This window comes from Necator americanus, chromosome III (genome assembly GCF_031761385.1).
Source record: "Necator americanus strain Aroian chromosome III, whole genome shotgun sequence".
Classification (NCBI taxonomy): domain Eukaryota; kingdom Metazoa; phylum Nematoda; class Chromadorea; order Rhabditida; family Ancylostomatidae; genus Necator; species Necator americanus.
The window spans coordinates 2,729,021-2,746,828 of record NC_087373.1 but is presented as its reverse complement, the minus strand read 5'-3'; the positions used below and the strand labels follow the sequence as shown (position 1 = coordinate 2,746,828).

General features: G+C 35.5%; 2 protein-coding genes across 5 annotated transcripts in view; both read right to left on the bottom strand.

Annotated features, from left to right (window-relative positions):
* Nucleotides 1–419: 419 nt before the first annotated feature.
* Nucleotides 420–1,937, bottom strand: RB195_008423 (uncharacterized protein; the record flags this gene model as incomplete). Its single annotated transcript, XM_013447750.2, has 4 exons — nt 420–557; nt 615–741; nt 993–1,054; nt 1,821–1,937. 4 exons carry the CDS (start codon nt 1,935–1,937, stop codon nt 420–422), a joined length of 444 nt encoding a protein of 147 aa, XP_013303204.2.
* A 7,341-nt stretch (nt 1,938–9,278) lies between these two features.
* The window catches only part of RB195_008422 (uncharacterized protein), a gene marked incomplete at both ends in the record, with an annotated part of 49,816 nt that continues 41,286 nt past the window's right edge, over nt 9,279–17,808 (bottom strand). For 2 of the 4 annotated variants that reach the window (XM_064194906.1, XM_064194910.1), the window contains 11 exons: nt 9,279–9,318; nt 9,416–9,482; nt 9,552–9,686; nt 10,716–10,795; nt 10,975–11,013; nt 11,244–11,393; nt 12,429–12,538; nt 12,852–12,938; nt 13,908–14,024; nt 14,108–14,203; nt 17,505–17,560. In XM_064194906.1, the coding sequence (XP_064046051.1) occupies nt 9,279–9,318; nt 9,416–9,482; nt 9,552–9,686; nt 10,716–10,795; nt 10,975–11,013; nt 11,244–11,393; nt 12,429–12,538; nt 12,852–12,938; nt 13,908–14,024; nt 14,108–14,203; nt 17,505–17,560 (977 nt within the window). The remainder of the gene's footprint in view (nt 9,319–9,415; nt 9,483–9,551; nt 9,687–10,715; nt 10,796–10,974; nt 11,014–11,243; nt 11,394–12,428; nt 12,539–12,851; nt 12,939–13,907; nt 14,025–14,107; nt 14,204–17,504; nt 17,561–17,808) is intronic. The other 2 variants (XM_064194909.1, XM_064194911.1) reach the window with 1 other exon arrangement.

Here is a 17,808-nt window from a genome sequence, read left to right as displayed (position 1 = left end):
TTTCCTACCAACTGCGCTACACCTGCCCACAAAAAAAAAGAGGTTTTAACACTGATACACTGGTTGTTCTAGCAAGAGTTGCTGGAGTACTGTGATTGATTTTTCTTCTGTTGATTTGTCACTTATGATTGGTTAGGATTCATAAATATTCAAATAGAAACACATATATAAATGATAATCGTCGTGACGATCGATTTCCCTTACTTTTACGCTCGTTTGACAGACGCTCTCTTCCCTTCGCTCTGCTCGCTTTCGCGCTCCAATTGAACGCGCACGCGACCGTCCATGCAAACATAAGTACCGCAAACGGTATATACAGTATACGATCAAATACAAGCACAAAACATTTATCGTACAAACATCTACAAAATACCCGTGAAACTAAAAATGTGGTGTTTATAAAATTTTACAATTGGGATTTAAAATTGGTACGGAATTTGTTGTTCATCACAAGTTGGCATTTGAAATGGTGTATAGACGGGTGGTGGAGTTGGTTCGTAAGAGGTTTGAGCACATCCCGAAGAATAAGGGGCAGGAAGTAACATACGCGGATTCACCTGCAATAAAATCCTTCTTTTTCGTGTATTACTATTTCCACAGAAAGTAAAACTGACCTGAAGAAGCGTTGCAAGCATATTGGTGGTGGTTTGGCTAAGCCCTATTGATAGTTGATGCGCATATTCCACCGCAGTTGGCTGACGTCCGGTTTGAACCATTCGTTGCAGTGCGTAAATGTAATTCCTAGAAATTTCTGCATTTTTTTCGTAAGCTAGTAAAAGTATTCACATATGAATACCATAAGCAGAAAATTTAAAAGGAAAACAAGAAGGAGAAGTGAATGTCAAGCTGAATACGCGGACGTTCATGTTTTCTCCAACGAGAAAAGACGCGAGTTCTTGCGACTGCGTCGCGGTCGTCGGGGTAAACATAAGCGGGCCCGAGTATAGCTATCTAAGAAAAGTGGAACTGTAGGAATAAAATCTTATCCTTACCTAGCCAAGCGGAGAGTCTCGATTTTGCTAAGCTTCTGATGTTGAGTCGTGATAGGGACGTACTGAAAATAAGAAAATTACAAGAGAATGCCAGTTAATGCAAAGAATTTAAAGAAAAGCTTATTTCTGGGTATACTGAGGTTTTCGATTTGCGTGTTATTTCCAGGCACTAGGAAAGAGGACCAACGTTATTGAAGAGCAGCAAGAAATAAGCATAGGTAGGAAATAGGTATAGGTAGCGAAGCGCCCATACATTTGTGTTAAAAATGTAGAGTTTTAAGCAAAAAAGAGCGGGGTAGAGGTGCTATGATTGGCTCATGCAAATTTTTTGTTGCCTTCTAATGACACTGCTGATAATTATGTGCCTTCTTTTTCTTTTTTTTTTCTTTTCTTCTTCCCTTGTGTGCCTTAGAAGCATTTGTTTTAAAAAAAAACTGTTGTATAGAGCGTAATAATGTACAATTTAGAGTAGAAGATCCTTTTTTTGACTGATCGTATTTTTTATTCCTTAATTCCGTATGTAAGTGTGTTCAATAGTTAGATATAGAATTTTGATAAGGTTCCTTAGAGCCAGCTCTTGAAATTATTGGAAAAAAATAATAACTTCTAAACATATTACTAACGTTTTTTACTTACTTTAATTAACATTACTTATTTTTCGGTTTCGCTTTCCGATTCGCTTTTAAAAATGTTTGTTATATTGCTTTGTACAATAAGGATTATAAATTATAAAAATGATAAGATTATTATAAAAATAGGAAATATAAAATATTATAGGATTATTATAAAAATAAGGATTTTATAAATGATTATAAAACCAGCCATTACCTGTCTAAGGAGGTCGAGCGCATTGTTGAGACCGTGCATACGATGGCGTTCCCTACCGTTCGCCTTAAGACGTCGCATTTTCTTTTGGGAATTTTCGTCAGCGGAAACGGATACCATTTAGAACCTGAAAAAGAATATTTTAGCATTTTCTCAAATAAAGAAGTAGTTAGCGATAAAGAAAGTGAAAAAGAAGTAGTGAAATGTTCCAGTTAGAGAAAAAAAAACACTAAAGAAATGGGAATTAGAGAGAACATGAAGTGAGTCTTTTGTCATCCATGATAACATCCATGATATGGAAAAAAATCCCATCATCTACAGTGATCCTGAAAAAATCCGATGTAGACCTGCGGAACTGTAACTGCGAAAACGATGCATGCAGCTGCGTATGGTGTAGGCCTCCTTTTATACGCTGGCGCGGAAAGGATAGCGCTAAGACACGCCCACCTACAGTACCACCACCACCACCGGAACCGGAACGTGCTAATAACTATTCGGGTGGCAGGCATATGTCTTTTAATTACCCCTATTCATTATAGTACCTCAGAATATCGATCTGATCACCGTAAAACCGAAATTTAAGCTCTTTCAAACTGTAATCTAGCGCATAGATTTACTGTAAGTACCGTAACCGAGGAACTTCTATTTAGTGCTTTGTTTTTACTTCAATGTATAGTAAAGATGAGGATAATGTAAGGATTTGAAGTAAGGATAAATATAAGAAGGACGGAAAGTGGAAGAATGACGATTTTTCCATAAGTTCACTTAAAATATAGAAAAAAATTAAGGAAAACAAATAGCAAGCCGAAAAACACCACATCCCAGTGATGTCTCCTAAAGTAGATATCTGAATTTACCAGCCTATTGTTGTTAGGAAAGTGATTGGAAAAAATAAATCTTTTTATTTGCCAAAATAATTGCTCGACTACTCGTTTATTCGAGTGCATTTTTTCCCCCAACCATTAACCTTTCGTCCCCACTAGAAATTATTCTTTTTGACCTATTTTTAACCCCTTTTATTTCTTTTTTTCTATTTTTTAACCCTTTGATGACAATAACAGACAGTGGAGGATCACACGGTTCATCACGGTTACGCACGACCCTATAAAGGATCATATGTGGCATATGAGGGAACATGTAATTACGTAGATACATATGTTACCGTATTCCTAGGCTATTATACAGAGAAAGGATGAAAAACTACCGGAGACAAAAAGAGAGAAGAAGGAGAAAAAAAAACAGAAAGAAAAAAACTAGGTAATACAAAAATTTTATCACCTGTGCGTATACAAATCATGGTTGATAGGAAATGAGAGATCAAAAATAACTCTCTAGTCCTATATCTCATAAAAAAATTTAACGTAGCACTGTTGCCAATGTACTTGGGGTGACCTCATATACGATTTTTACTTTCATTTTTAATCAGAAATTAGAAAAAGTCAATATAAACATGAGTTCCACAAAATTTTCATAGGAACGGGCTATTAGAGGCGTCCAGTCCAGCAACTTTTTCGGACAGTTATGGGAAGGATTATCTAAGAAACAAAGCATATTTATTCTACAATTTTATTGTTTTTTTTTTCCTCTAAAGATCAAAATCAGTGGAAAAGTTCGACATTGCATGAATCTTAGCACATGGATTCCTTACTTTTTTCTTTTCCTTTCCTCCGTAGAGACGAAAATTAACGTTTTTGTTAACGCCACTTTGTTTCTGACACTGGAAATTTTTTTCATAACCAATTCAGATTTATGGATTGACTTAGTGATGAGGGAAATTGAATGGAAATTCACAAAATGAAAAAAATTCCAAAAATTTTCTGGAAACGGATACTAATTGAGTTCAACATGGATATTTTAAGCGCAGGAAAAATTCTCAAGATAATTTCCAAGTGAAATTTGTGAAAAATCAAATTCAGTTCAAAAACCAGATCAAATCGAATCTACTCCACTACTCGTATAGTAAGATTAGCGCAGATATTTGCATGTGACTTTGCGGTTGTAGCGCGGTAAATAAGTCATGTGACCTGAATCAAAGCCTGCCGATAGGGCTGTATAAGATGAATGCGATTAATTAGATGCAGTCCTTCTTATCGCGCATAAGGACAGGACAGTATATGTAAGTAGGCGGCGGCAGCGGCACAGTAGATTTACTGAAAGGATTTACAATGTTGCTGACCGAATCCGTTATCCGGATTGTATAGGAGGACAGTATCCAGAACCGGAGGTACTGTAATGATTTTCATGGAAAACTCCATGACAATGTCATTTAAGGGAATATTTCAGCAAAATTAAAGGCGTCACCCCACGAATCCGAGGTGGTACGGATTTCCGGTGGAGTATTCATATACGGGATCGTGGATTATGGAGAGGGGGGTGATTCCGTCCATTTCTTCCCAATTTCCGTAAAAAAAAACGGCACAGGAGATACGGCTTCGGGCGTTCCGGAACGCTATTTTCTACGAGTTCGATTGGAGCGCGCCAGCCGTGTGCACACGCCGCATCTTCCGGGCCATTTTTTAGGGCAATTAGGAAGAAATGGACAGAATCACCCTCCCCCCTCCCCCTCTTTCCATAATCTACGACCCCGTATTCGAATACTCCACCTGAAATCCGTACCACCTCAGACTCGTGGGGTGATGTCTTCAAGAGAATTATGCAATTGCTCATTACTAAGCATTAATTTCTAGGAATTATCCGACTCATTTCTTTTCCGTTTTCCAGGAACTATGGCGTATGTGAATAAATAAATAGGTAAACAGATAGTGGACAAAAAATTACACAATTTGAGAAGTAAAGTTATTTTTCTTACATTTTTCTTAAACATAACTTGGAGATATTTTATAACTAGTTGTCTTCTTTGACATTCTCGTTGTCTCCTTCTTCTTCAATCCACTTCTTATTGCTAAAATTCAGTTTGGTAAATCAATAAATAAAACTAGACAGGAAAAATGCCTTGAGATACATAGCTAATAATAAATAAACAAATGTAGTGAAAATATCGAAAAGTTCTCTTTTTTTTCATCGAACCTCCTCGAAATACTACTTAATCTTCTTACAGTGAAACTAATTTTGTTCTTTTGTATTGTAATGGAATGAAAATGAATCAATGAAGATGTAATTTTGTACTGGATTTTGTAATTATTTGTTTTTTTTTGTAAATAAATTCCTGCTTGACCAAAAGAGACGAATGGTGAGATACTGTAAACGATTCATGGATAAAGTTTCAGGCGGCAAATACAGGTTTGAAAAAAATTTAAGCGAAAATGAAAAAATAGGCTTGAAAAATACACAAAAATACAGAGATAAAAGACAATAGATCTATGGATTTTACTTCAAGGATGTTTTTGTCGTCATAACATCCTTGAACTAAAATCCATAGATTCATTAAATTGAAACTAACTCTGTTCGAAGAAGAAGAAAGATACATTAAATAAGGAAATAAATAAGAGGAGATAAACAAACAACATTCCCCCAGCCCTAACTGAGAAGAGGAAAATTTAACTAGTAAAGGAAATGAGGAAAATATATAGACGTAAATTTAAATGGTAGTAAATTTGCCGTGTGATATATTAAGAAAAATAGAGGTATTTATCCGTAACAGGTTGAAATATTAGAAATTTCGCCAGAAAAAAAAATCGCCAAATCCGGTAAAAGCGCAAAGCGATTGTTTGACCTAGCCATATGATACGGTGACTTCTCGATAGGTGGTCTTCACCTCGGCGGGCTTCATATTGCGCCGATTGCGTCAGCAGGTGTTTGCGTTACGCCGCTAATGAAAAGGTTTCGTTAAGGATTAGGATCATCCATTACAAAAAGATTGCCGACGATGAGGTCATGAGCGGCTGGTTGAACGCGTCAAGCACTACTGAGCAGCTCTATAGAGGTTATAGAGCAATTAGAGATGTTCTGGAAGGAAATGTCACCGAAAAATGTACTGGAAACGCTGAAAATAAAAAGAAAAATCCAATGTAAATGGATGAAATTCAAAAAGAAAAGACAAATAAATGAAACAGGGGCAGGTGTGGCGCAGTCGGTAAAAGGTCCGTGACTGTATATTCCATTGATGGTTCGAAATCGTTCGAAATGAAGTTAAGGAAATCGAAAGATAATTTTTATAATTTTCAGGTTGATCTTATTTTTTTATGATTTTCAGGCTGCAACTACACGGTCAATGGTTCGAAACCAACCGAGGACCAACCAAACCTTTCATCCCGTCGGAATCGACAAATTTGGTACCAGACTTATTTTCGACGATAAAAACACTGACCTGGTCCATCGGTTAGCCCCCCCCCCCCCCCGAAAATCATTGCATAGGCCGGATTCAAGTTCCGAATTGCAGTCGAACGTCTTGGAGCATCCTAAGCAGATTGATACCACATAGCCTTTACATTTTTTTATCCTAAATAAATAGAACAATTAAAGCAAACTTTGAGATTTTGAATACGATAACTGAATCCTATAATATTTTAATTCATCTCATTCAAAATCCGATGTAGCGCAGTCGGTTAGAGGTTCCGCTGTCTGCACAATCGACTGGAGGTTCGACACCGTCCTAGTGCTCACCAAGCCTTTCATCCCTCCAGGATCGATAAATTGGAACCAGACTTGTCTGCGAGGATAAAAACAGTGACCTGACACATCGGTTGGCTTCAGAAAGTCATTGTATAGGCCAGTTACACGTTCGTAAACCTCAAAAGATTCTGAATTGAAGTGAACGTGGTGGCGCGGGTCCCAAGCGGATTGATACACCAAAGCCTTTATCTTTTTTCATCCTTAATAAATAAAACAAGTGAGAACAAACTTTGAAACTTCGAATACGATATCTGGCATAGTTGTCCTTATTCAAAATCGATTAAGAGGCGTACTGTGTCAACATTTTGGGACATTTTGTACATGACGTGAAGAAGTTGGGTTTCGGCAAAATATTCCAAACAAATTTATTAATTAATTTAATTTTAAATAAACTGAAATGAAATGAATTAGCTACCTGACCTCGAACACTCTGCGCCTCTGCTCACCCCATCCTCATTATCGCCGCCGAATATCGAACCGACACATTGGCGAACAAGTGTCCCGCCGACTACCGTAATATTCGTAATTAATTGCAACAACGAGATCTTTGCTAATATTTGTGGTAATACAAAAAAAAACAGTTTAGAGTTAATACTTTAGAAAATACTGGAAAAAATGAGATTTTTTGCCCTTTGCAAGGATTTCCGGAAAAATAAGGAAGGGATTGGGGTGGTTTTTTAATCGCATTTCCGTGCTTACAGCAGATTTAATGACATAATTGTTGCAGACAGCAATGTTTACGTTAGTAAAAGTAACAATAATAAAATAACCTCAGAACGATCATATAAAGATGGAGATTTAGCCAAAAGAATATTCTATGATGCTAACAAATGCTACAAAAATAATCAAATCAAATGAAGCGTTTGAAAAAAAACAAATAGTTTTTAAAAGATAGGTATTTGAATTTTCGAATAAATATTAGAAAAAAAAATATTTTTTTCTTCATTTATTATCTCAAAAGTAGTTGTTTAGTCACTTAACAGCTATTTATAGCAGAAAATTATCAAGTACAAATTTATATCCGAAACAGACCTAAAACTGCGCAACATGTAAAAGTAAACATTTATTTATCCCCATATTCCCTGTGTTTCTATCCTTTTCATTGCAATTTCTCGAAAATTGAGTTTGTTTTTGATTTTTATGAAAAATTTTGCATTTATAATTTGGTGCCATAAATTACTAAGGTCCGTAACATTAAGGTGGTAAAAGTTTTCCCAGAAAAATTATGAGCAGGTGGTCAATGCGTAATATTCTCACGGACTCTTTACGTCCACGATGAAGGCGAGCGAGAGCTCATTGTTAGAGAGTACAATAATTGTTTTGACCGTACTCGATTCAACAAGGTGGCGCTATTTACACAAGCAAATAGTATGGGAATGATCTAGGAATTGAAACTCACCTGAAAATCCATAAAGACGAAGTAATCTTTATAGATCATAGCTGTATCGAACAATCCAAGCGATTTCCTGATGTCCCCAGAAGTGAAGACAGTTGTTCAGGGTTATGGGGAAGTTCTCAATGATGCTAAGAATTCAGTGAATTTTCGGACCAGTCAGATGTTAAATGCCTCACAAAATCCTCCAATGTCCATTCCATCGGAAATATTGAACACAAGAACGTTTAGAATTTAGAACCTTATTTCAACTAACCTTATCTCTACTCGAAAAAATTTGACACGCAAGTACATATCCATTCATACTTGTGATTGTGATAACTATTAATTTTTCGAATATTTTGAGGTCTTAAATACTTGAACTGTGTTTCTTATTTTTGGAGTACTCAAAAGCTGAATTAATTAAAAAGTAAAGTCAGGATTAATCAGGATTAATTAATATGAACTAAAACTGTCACGATTTTAAAAAAAAGTTTGAATAAGTGAACTATTCCAGTGGCGGTGTCCCTCGAAAACCCAAAAAACACAAAATACTATTCGATAATTCCTTTACTTGTATTTGCAGTCTTTTCAAGAATCTATGATAACACATCTTCAGAATTCTATACTAATGACATCTGTGAACTCCTGTTGCTTTGGCAGTACTTAGTAAGCAACGATAGCCACAGCTTTGATATCGAAATCTCAGATAAATAAAATGGGATGAATTGAATTCTTTGAATGATCTCTCAGGACCCAGAGTTTGAACCATTATTTTTCAAAAATACGAAAATATGGGTCTCATGTAGCTTTTGGAGCACTTTGGGACCCTCCATTGGAGCCCGCAGGAACGCACTTCGATACAGAACGCCATGGATGACGTGCGTATTCGTTAATGAATTAGTAGTAACACCCTCGTTGATGTCATCTAGAGTTCAGATATACGTACGGATTGATCCAACGTAAAATCATCGTTTTTTTTCTGAGAATTATAAACTTCACAGCACAAAAAGCATATTTTATTCGCAAATGAGTACAATTATCGGAATTCATGGCGGCCGAATTCGGCAACGAAGGGGAAAAAAATGCTATTTAAAAAGAAAATCTGTTTGAAGCGGCGCAGAAGGTAGAACAGCTGTGAGTTTGAGTGAGCGAGCAAAAAAAAAAAAAACAAACGAAGACGACGACGATGACGATGAGAACAAGGATCTAGGATTAAGCGGCCATACTTTTTGCTTTTCTCTCTTCTTCTTCCTCTCCTATTTAAAGAAAGCACGAGGTGGCGGTGTGTATGTGTGTGTGTATGATGTACGCATAAAAGCTAGGAGAAAAAAAAAACAAAACCAAAAAAAATCATCCCAATATTACCATATTCGCTGTCACCGACAGAACATCAACAGATAAAGGCATATTTTCAAAGCAACACACAAAATATACTTAGTATGTAGTCGCAAATAGGAATATTAATAATTATTTCATACTAACTAAGCTGAGATCAAGTGACTCGTATATGAATATCATAATCCAATGCCAGAATCCGCTTGTGTATGAAGATTCCTATAGAAAAAACCATATTAAATACTATAATATAAATAAATAATAAATACTATGAAATTTTGAAGAAAAAAAACGTGCTAAAATCGAAATTTCTGACCCGTTCACGCTTCGTTCAACGTCATCTTTCGAGCATAAAGACAAGCTTTCAGTTCGATTATTTAATCCTATAAAGTGTAAATAGAATATTATTAGAACTATTAGAACTTTCCGCTAAGCTACCGTATACCACCTACCACTGCTTGTAATTATCTCGTCAGGAGCATAGATGACGTCATCCGCATGATTTTCCGGCAATTGAACTTGTGACGCGTACATTGATACGGTGGAACGGATGAGTGAATCACGGTCCGTTGATCGATCCATTTCACCTACGAATACACACATTGTTCATTAATTATATTATTTCTGAAAAGTGTTTTTTTTTTCAAATCGCTAGAAAAGAATTTTTGAAAAAAATTAAAAAGAAATAACATTAAAAAACAAAGAAAAAAAGGTTGGGAAGTGTGAAACCTGATGTAAAAGTGTAATAACGCTGGTATGCTCTTTCCTGGAGCAAAACTAATAAGGATTATCGGTCAGCTACCTTATGGCTTAATTTTTAAAGTTTTTCCAATCGCGTGATGTATGTATGTACGTGGGTTAGAGTCCGAAATGATTAGAAAAAAATTCGAAAAATTTCTAAACCCTTAAAAGAAGAATAAAGGGAGATATTTGGTTCATATCATACACTTATATATGATATAAACAAAATATTTCCTTTTTTATACTTATAGTATATTTTACTTGGACGACCAAAGTTAGCAGTGAAGAGCGCAGCCTTGCACAAAAAAAAACTATTCATCAGATGGATGCGTAGGTAATGGAAATTTCTTAAATTTAAATCCTCGCACAGAAGAAAAAGAGTTCAAAGTTGTACAATAACTAATCTGGAGCAGCATTTCTTTCTCTACAGCACAGCGATGTTGGTTCTCTTTATGTTGGTATAATTTTTGTTAATTTTTAAATAACTATTGTTTAAGGAAGACCGAGGAAAGAGTGTAATTCCACCAGTTGGCGACCCCGTCACTAGAAATTAAGGATTAGGAAGAAGGAACCATGAGGTGTTTTAAACCCAAGTATGAAATTAAAAACTGTAAGAGGTACTGTGAAAAAATGCAATAATACGGAATGTTACGCAAAAGAAGGGAGAAAAGTCAAAGTTCTGTTGATCCTGTGCCTTCACCTTTTTTGCTGCTCCCAATAAAGAAGTAAACAAACAGACGAAAATATATAAACAAAAATTGCACGGTACAAATATTCCGAAGGAGCATTTCAAAGGAAATTGGAAGACTAACTTGGTAGTTAATCGTTCAAAACACATTTAGAGAGAAGTAATTCGATATTTGTTCGAAACTTACAAAATGAAATCTGTGAAAGTCTCGCATTCGAATGTGGACGATCCGAATTGCTGGAACGTGAACGAAACTGTACTTTGCCACTAAAAATAATCAGAGATTTTATTTCGTTTATGAAATTTTTGAAAATGTAAATGTTTTTTAGAACTGCACTGAACTCTTGTAAAAAAAAGACTCGCATGAGAAGGAAAAAAAGGTAAGAAAAAAGGGCCAAAATTACTATTATGAAAAATTGAAGATTTCAAAACTGCTGCTAACTTACGGTTTTAAATCACCTTCTCTATGCAAACATTTATCGAAGCTGAAAGAGATTAAGAATTTTTTTTCAACGAGTTCGAGTGAGAAGAAAAATCTCTACAATTAAATAAACAAATTCAGCAAAAATCCCTAAAAGTTCTCTTTTTCTCGTCCAAGACGATGCCTGAACTTTAAGGAAGAAGTGAGATACACCAAATTTTTTTATACAATCTGCGGGACCATTTTTCTGCGAATTTCTATATTCACTAATACAAAAAGTTAAATTCAACTCACGTTTTTTGTTTCTGACCTCCACTTGAATCGAGATCGTCACCGGTTTCATAACGATACACCATCACATCGAAACTGCGTTGCATACTTTCACGTTCCTCTTCGATCGCTAATTGTTGACGTTTCAGTTCTTCATTTTGATGTACTAGTATCCTTAATATTAATAATATTAATATATTTGACAAAAAAAAACAATTATTTAACCACCAGGAATTGGTCACCAACGTTCCACTCAGGTGGTCTCACAGCGTTTTACTTTACTTTTTTTTTTTTGAAGTTTTTCCGCTCATAAGATATTCATCAACGATCTAATCGTGCCTAACCTAACCTACTAAAATCCCGATCAAGTGGCTGCAATCTTTGATCCCTTAAAAGAAAATTTTATGATTTTTTCTACAACAGTAAACGTATCATTCTTGATTTTACCCTTAGGGAAGGCTTGGGTAACAAACATTAGTTACCTATCGCGATTTTCTGGATTAAATTCTAAAAATCAGTGTTCTTAATATTAACGTAAACAGTAATATAAAATACTAACATAGTGGTATAAATAAACATAAAAATAAAAATGATAATTTATAGAAAAAATAAAAAAATAAGAAAATATAAACTATAATATAAGAAGTAGCTAGCACTATCACCCTTATCCGGGATATACCCAGGTAAGCTAAGTTAAACTCAATTCATTTAAAGGTATCACCCCACGATTCGGCGCGTGCACAAGGCTGGCGCGCTCCAATCGAACTCATTTTAGAAAATAGCGCCCCGGAACGCTCAAAACCGTCTCTTCCGGGCTGTTTTTTACGGCAATTAGAAAGAATCGGGCACAATCACCATAATCTCCATAATCTACGATCTATATACGAGTATTCCACCTAAAATCCGTACCACCTCAGATTCGTGGAGTGATGACTGGAAAAAACCTCAATGATGAAAAGGTCCTTACACCATTAAGTACTTTGGTTTTTTTGTTGCGTAATCTGGCTCTAATCGACTTCTACGAGCTATATTCGAACAGATAAATAGTAATAAATAATACTAAACCCTTTAAATGCTAGAAATGTTTCAAAAAATTAGGAACTTTATGGAAAAAAATGAGCGTGTGCCGCTCACCGTTGAACCGCGCTGTCGTAAAACGGTTAAGACACATTCAATGATATGATAGTAATAAAAATAAGGATCGCTTACTTCTCATGGTTCAGCTTCTGGTCCAACGCCTGTTTCAATTCGATTACTTTATGCTTTAGTTTAGTAATCTCAAGTTCCTTCACTGGTATTTCCTCCACCCGCAATGCAACCTTTAAAAAAAGATATAAACATCACTAATCATTCCAAAAATCATAAACATGGACATCCAAAAAAAAGACATAAAAATAAAATCCACGGTTCGCAAAGATAAAAAAATGAGCTATTTCTAGGTTATTTTTTTAGCATGTATTTCCAAAATTAAATATCATTCTAAAAGGAATGCCCTCACTTCATCAAAGGAGAACAAAAAACAACGGTGTTAGTACTCAAATTCCTTTCCATGCTTACGTGTTATGGATTTTAAAGGCAAAATATAAATTTGTAAAAAAAAAATCTAATGTTTTTTAAAGAAAAATCTCTTACCTGTTGATATTTCTGACGTAAATCCTTCATTTCGCTACTTTTAAATTCCAATGCTGTTTGCAATGAATTTATCTCCTTTGTCAACATCTAAAGGTTGTATTATATTATTAGAGAAATATAAATATAAATATTAGAGAAAGGAAAAAAAAGAAAAAATATTATGCGAAGTTTTCACAGCGAGGAGAAATTTGCGCTTTGTAATAAGGTGGGGGTGGCACATGGTGGAAAAATAGTCTGAAGAAAATAGTGCGTAGAATTTTGTGACTTGGTGACCTAATTAACTTCCGGAAAAAAAACCCGAGGAAATCCATAATCGCCCCCTAACAAAACAGTATTTCTCTGCAGGTGATCGATGAAAAAAATGCGTTTATCTATTAATCAATGCACTTTTTATCTAACATGCTTGGTATTCCCTATAATCGACCATCGATCACAGTATTCGATGAGCATAAGCTCATCGAAAGCCTTAATAAACATATCATCCGCGATAGGAACGCGAATCGATGGTCTTCAGATAAATTTCTTCGGAATATGTGATGACTGCTAAGCGGTAATGTCAATGGATTCTCGGCAAAAATTTTTATCTTTCGTAGAACGACCTGTTAACCCACGACACATACATAATGCTAGAAGGACCAATTTTGCTGTGCCTAGGTGAAAATTCTAGAATGAGCTGTGCCTTTTTTTTCAAAATATTTTTTATGGTACAACTGTGGGTGTTTAAAGCTACAAAATAAATAAATTTCGAAAAATAAAGTTCATTAAACACATGTTAAGTTCTCTCTTTTTCTCCTTCGAAATGTTCAACTACGTGTACTAAAACGTTTCTAAGAAAAAAGAAAACAGAAAAAAAAAGAAACCTTTCAAACATTCTCCTCCCCACCATCACCACCTTTTGAAGCAGCTAGGAGCAATTTTTAATTTATTATTCTCTTCCTTTTTTCGTCTTTTTTTTTCATATTCTATCTCCCATTCAACTATTTTTCTTCCATAAAGTCATGATTATAGAATTCGGACATTGAATCCGTTGAATGAAGGAAAAATTTGCAAACAAACCTGATTACGCTGATCGCTATCGTTTGCGAGAGCAATCTGAAGCGCTTTTTTGTCAGCTTTCAATTTTTCGATCATTTTTTCACCTTCGGCAATTTTTTCATCTAAGGATGTGACAACCTGCAAAAAGTTTACAAAGAAATCAGAATTCATGTCCCCAAAAGAATTTATTTTAATTTCTTTTCGCAATCCACTCGTCATACCTTTTGATGTCGTCGACTCATCGCCTCCACCTCGGCCTCATGTCTGCTTCGTTCATCCTCTAACGATCGTTCCGACTCTTTCGCCTTTTCCGTCAACTGAAAGTCATTAGGTTATGGACTTTTTTTTCTTTTTTTCACTCTTTAGTTCCCTGGATGTGACGCAATGAGTGACACTTGGGGAAAAAAGTCCACTTTAGATGTCATAAATGGCGACGTTTAGCTGGTTTCATGCGCCATCTTCTTGACTAACCAAACAAATGTCGGTCCCATTAAATGGAAAAAATGGCCAGTGACTGGGCTTACACAGAGATTGAGAAAATTTGTCTTGAAAAACCCAACAAAACCAAACTCAGGTGGAAATATGTAGTTTTGTTTCGTATTTATTCCACGTATGTAACGTATATTTTAGCCTAGAATATAATTTTAAAAAATTTTCTCTGAAAAAATGTGAAGAGGACAAGCAAACACGAAAACAATTTCGGGAAAATGAGGTTTTGGTGAACGATGCTAAGTTTTCAGGAAGAGCATTAAAACGGTATATAAGATTAAAAGAGCCTCGTACAAGTCGAAAAAATCCTAAAAGATGAAAAATTGATCTGACAAGACTTTCAATCGATATGAGATGTAGTCTTAAAAAAACTCTTAAAAGGTGAAGCTCTTAAAAGGTCTAGAAAACCGGAAATATCAATACCAACGAGCCTTTCAAGCAGTTTTTAAGTAAGAAATTTTATTTCTAAGTCAGAAATTATAATTCTTATGGAATTGCAGAAACGTTGCCGTTTTTCGTTTCGTGTTTGTGCGCCAGAAGAAAATCAAACATAACGATGTTAGTATTTTACTGCACTCGTCAGTATGTATGGTGGAGAATACTCGTTAAAATTCACAAGCAAGGCCTTAGGCTTACGGTAAACTGGATAAGAAATAAAATATCAGACGTTAATCAATCCGCTTGGGATGCACCAACGCGCGTTCACCTCTATTCAGATAGGTTTGAGATTTATGCACCTATGCGCAGCCTTATAATCACTTGCGGAGGCTAGTCGATGTATCAAGTCAAGGTTTTTATTCCCCCAGATAATTCTGGCACCAATTTATCGATCCCGGAGGGATGAAAGGCTTGGTACGCACTAGAGCGGAATCGAACCCTCGACTGATCATGCTGCAGTCACAACGGAACCTCTTACCGACTGCGCTACGCCGCCTCAATAAAAGCATGTCTGTAAATAACAGTATACAACTTCCTTATTCAAAAACCTCTATAGCTATTGGATATTGGCTATTACGGTAATTATCGTAGTCCCATTATGGTTATTCTACTTTTCTGGCTTCAAAGCGGTTTCGAACCATCAATTACGCAGCAGAACTCCTCAGTACCCTTCATCGGCTGCGCTACACCCGCACCAAATAAAATATTTGCCATACAGTAATCGAAAGAATTTCGAGAAAGAGCAACTCATGGCATTTAACTTCATTTGAGATCCAAAACAAAAAAAAACACAAGTACCTTAGGGTATGTTTGCATGCAAAGCATTTTATTACTCGGTATCTCTTAAAAAAAACTGAGAATTTCTATGTGTCTCCCCCAGAATCCGACTTGAAGAAATTTCAAACATTTCAACGAGAGTTGGGCGATATACCAAAACGTGCGAGTTAATAGTGAATCACATGCTCATTCAGTCCATCATGAACAGGCTTCAAAAGGATTACAGTAATCCTCACTTCATGGATCAGATTAGTCATCGAAATTAAAAATTAAATAAACTGCGATGAAATGAGAAAATCGATGAGATTTAGTTGCGAGATTTGCTAACGAAAAAAGACACCATTCATATGCTTACAGTAATTCCTCTAGTTGAATTTAAGCTCGTAAATGCACAGTTTCGCATAGTGCGCTTGTAAAAATTAAAAGAAAAAATCTCGTAGTTTTACAGTTTACATTTTCCATTCCCGTTTCTTCGTATTATCGACCAGCGAGCGGATATTGTAAAAGTTGTGAAAGCTGTTGGTGGTACTGTACTTTAGCACATGACAAGGTAAACGAGGCCATGAATAACCGATTTTTGAGGTGAAAATACAACTGTCAGCCGATCCTATTGTATATTGAGCCGATCAGATTGTGACAGTGAGAATTCCACCAGAATTATTCTTAATTACCTTCTTAATTTTGTATTCTTTCAAACTCTGTTCCCTCTCGCTAATTAACAAATTTCGCATCATTTTCGTTCGTAGGAAGATCAGTAGAAAAAAAATAGGAACTAATCGATGCTACCACCTACGAAACGGAGCTAAGAGCCTTTAATTAAGGTCTTACTGTAACAATCTACCTTGCACCAATATACAACAAGATACACGAAAATTATGCCGACTTTACAACAAAGGAGGACATTGAGGTAATTGCTGTGCCATGCCTATTGTTAATAACGCATGGTTTCACACTATGTATTTGTATGGTACCTGATAAAATTCAGGAAAATTTAGGAAAAAATCCTGAAGAAGTGGAAAAGGAGAAATCCGTGAGAAATCCATCACTATACTAGAGGACAAAGACATATTCGGATCCTGGATTTGAAATTCTGGGAAGAGAAGGAAAACGAACATTTTAAATCCATGTAATCTTGAGTTCCTCACCGTTTTATTAATTAACTTGCCAGAACTATAAGAAAAGTAAACGAAAGGAGAAATTGAAAATGAGGAAAGAGATATTGAAAATGAACTGGCATTTCCACTGGAGGATATCATTATTAAGTATCAGTTTATTTGGATGTATCTACACACAGGATACGGATACACAGGGTTTTTTTTTGCAATATTACAAAAACTTTCCATATTCCTTCCAAATAAGATTTTTACCAAAATATTAGATCATTTTAAAAGTAATGTGGTTTTTTTTTTTGTTTTTTTATTTTTGAATTCGATCAATTAAAGGCCTACGGTGAGAGTATAGAAGGGCTAAAAGAAGGAAGACGGATGAAGGATCTCGAAACACTATCTGAAAAATTGAAGAATACAGTGAAATTTGAAGAAACGCATATTTTAAAGCAGAATTTTTTGACCTTATTTGAGAATTTTGATTTTTAAATTTAAATTTTAGGAAATAAAGGAATTATAGACTGTGCAGTATTTGTGTTCCATTAATCCAATACATATATCCATAAGTTCTCGCTCTTCACAGATCAAGAAGAAGTCGTGTAGCAATGAAAAATTTAATAAACTAGAAAAAAAAACCAAATAAAAATGTCAGGTGATGGCTAAGTCAAGAGTTCGAGGTTAAGTAGATCAAAAATAAATTCACAATCCCATTCCCGTTGCTATAGGAACGAAAAAAATCAACGAATCTAGCTCTAGAAAATTCGAAAAGAAAAAGAAAAAAAAAGAAATCACGAATGCGTGTGCTAACCTGTGCTTCATAACGTTCCTTAAGTCGTTCCACTTCTTCCGCATGTGATCGTGCAACTGTAACAATTATAGCAATAACTGGTACAAATCCAGCTGATAAAATACAAATATTGATTGGGAATCGTCGTCGTCCTTCACAATCCATAAGTGCAGATAGTGAACATACGACTAAGGATGAACTAACAATAGAGAATACAAGTGGTCGTTGATGTACAGCGCTTAACGCCATTTTGATCCGATTTTCAAGTCAATTCAGTAAATCCAGGACGGGAAAATTCTCGCGAGTTAACCGATTTCTCAGGAAA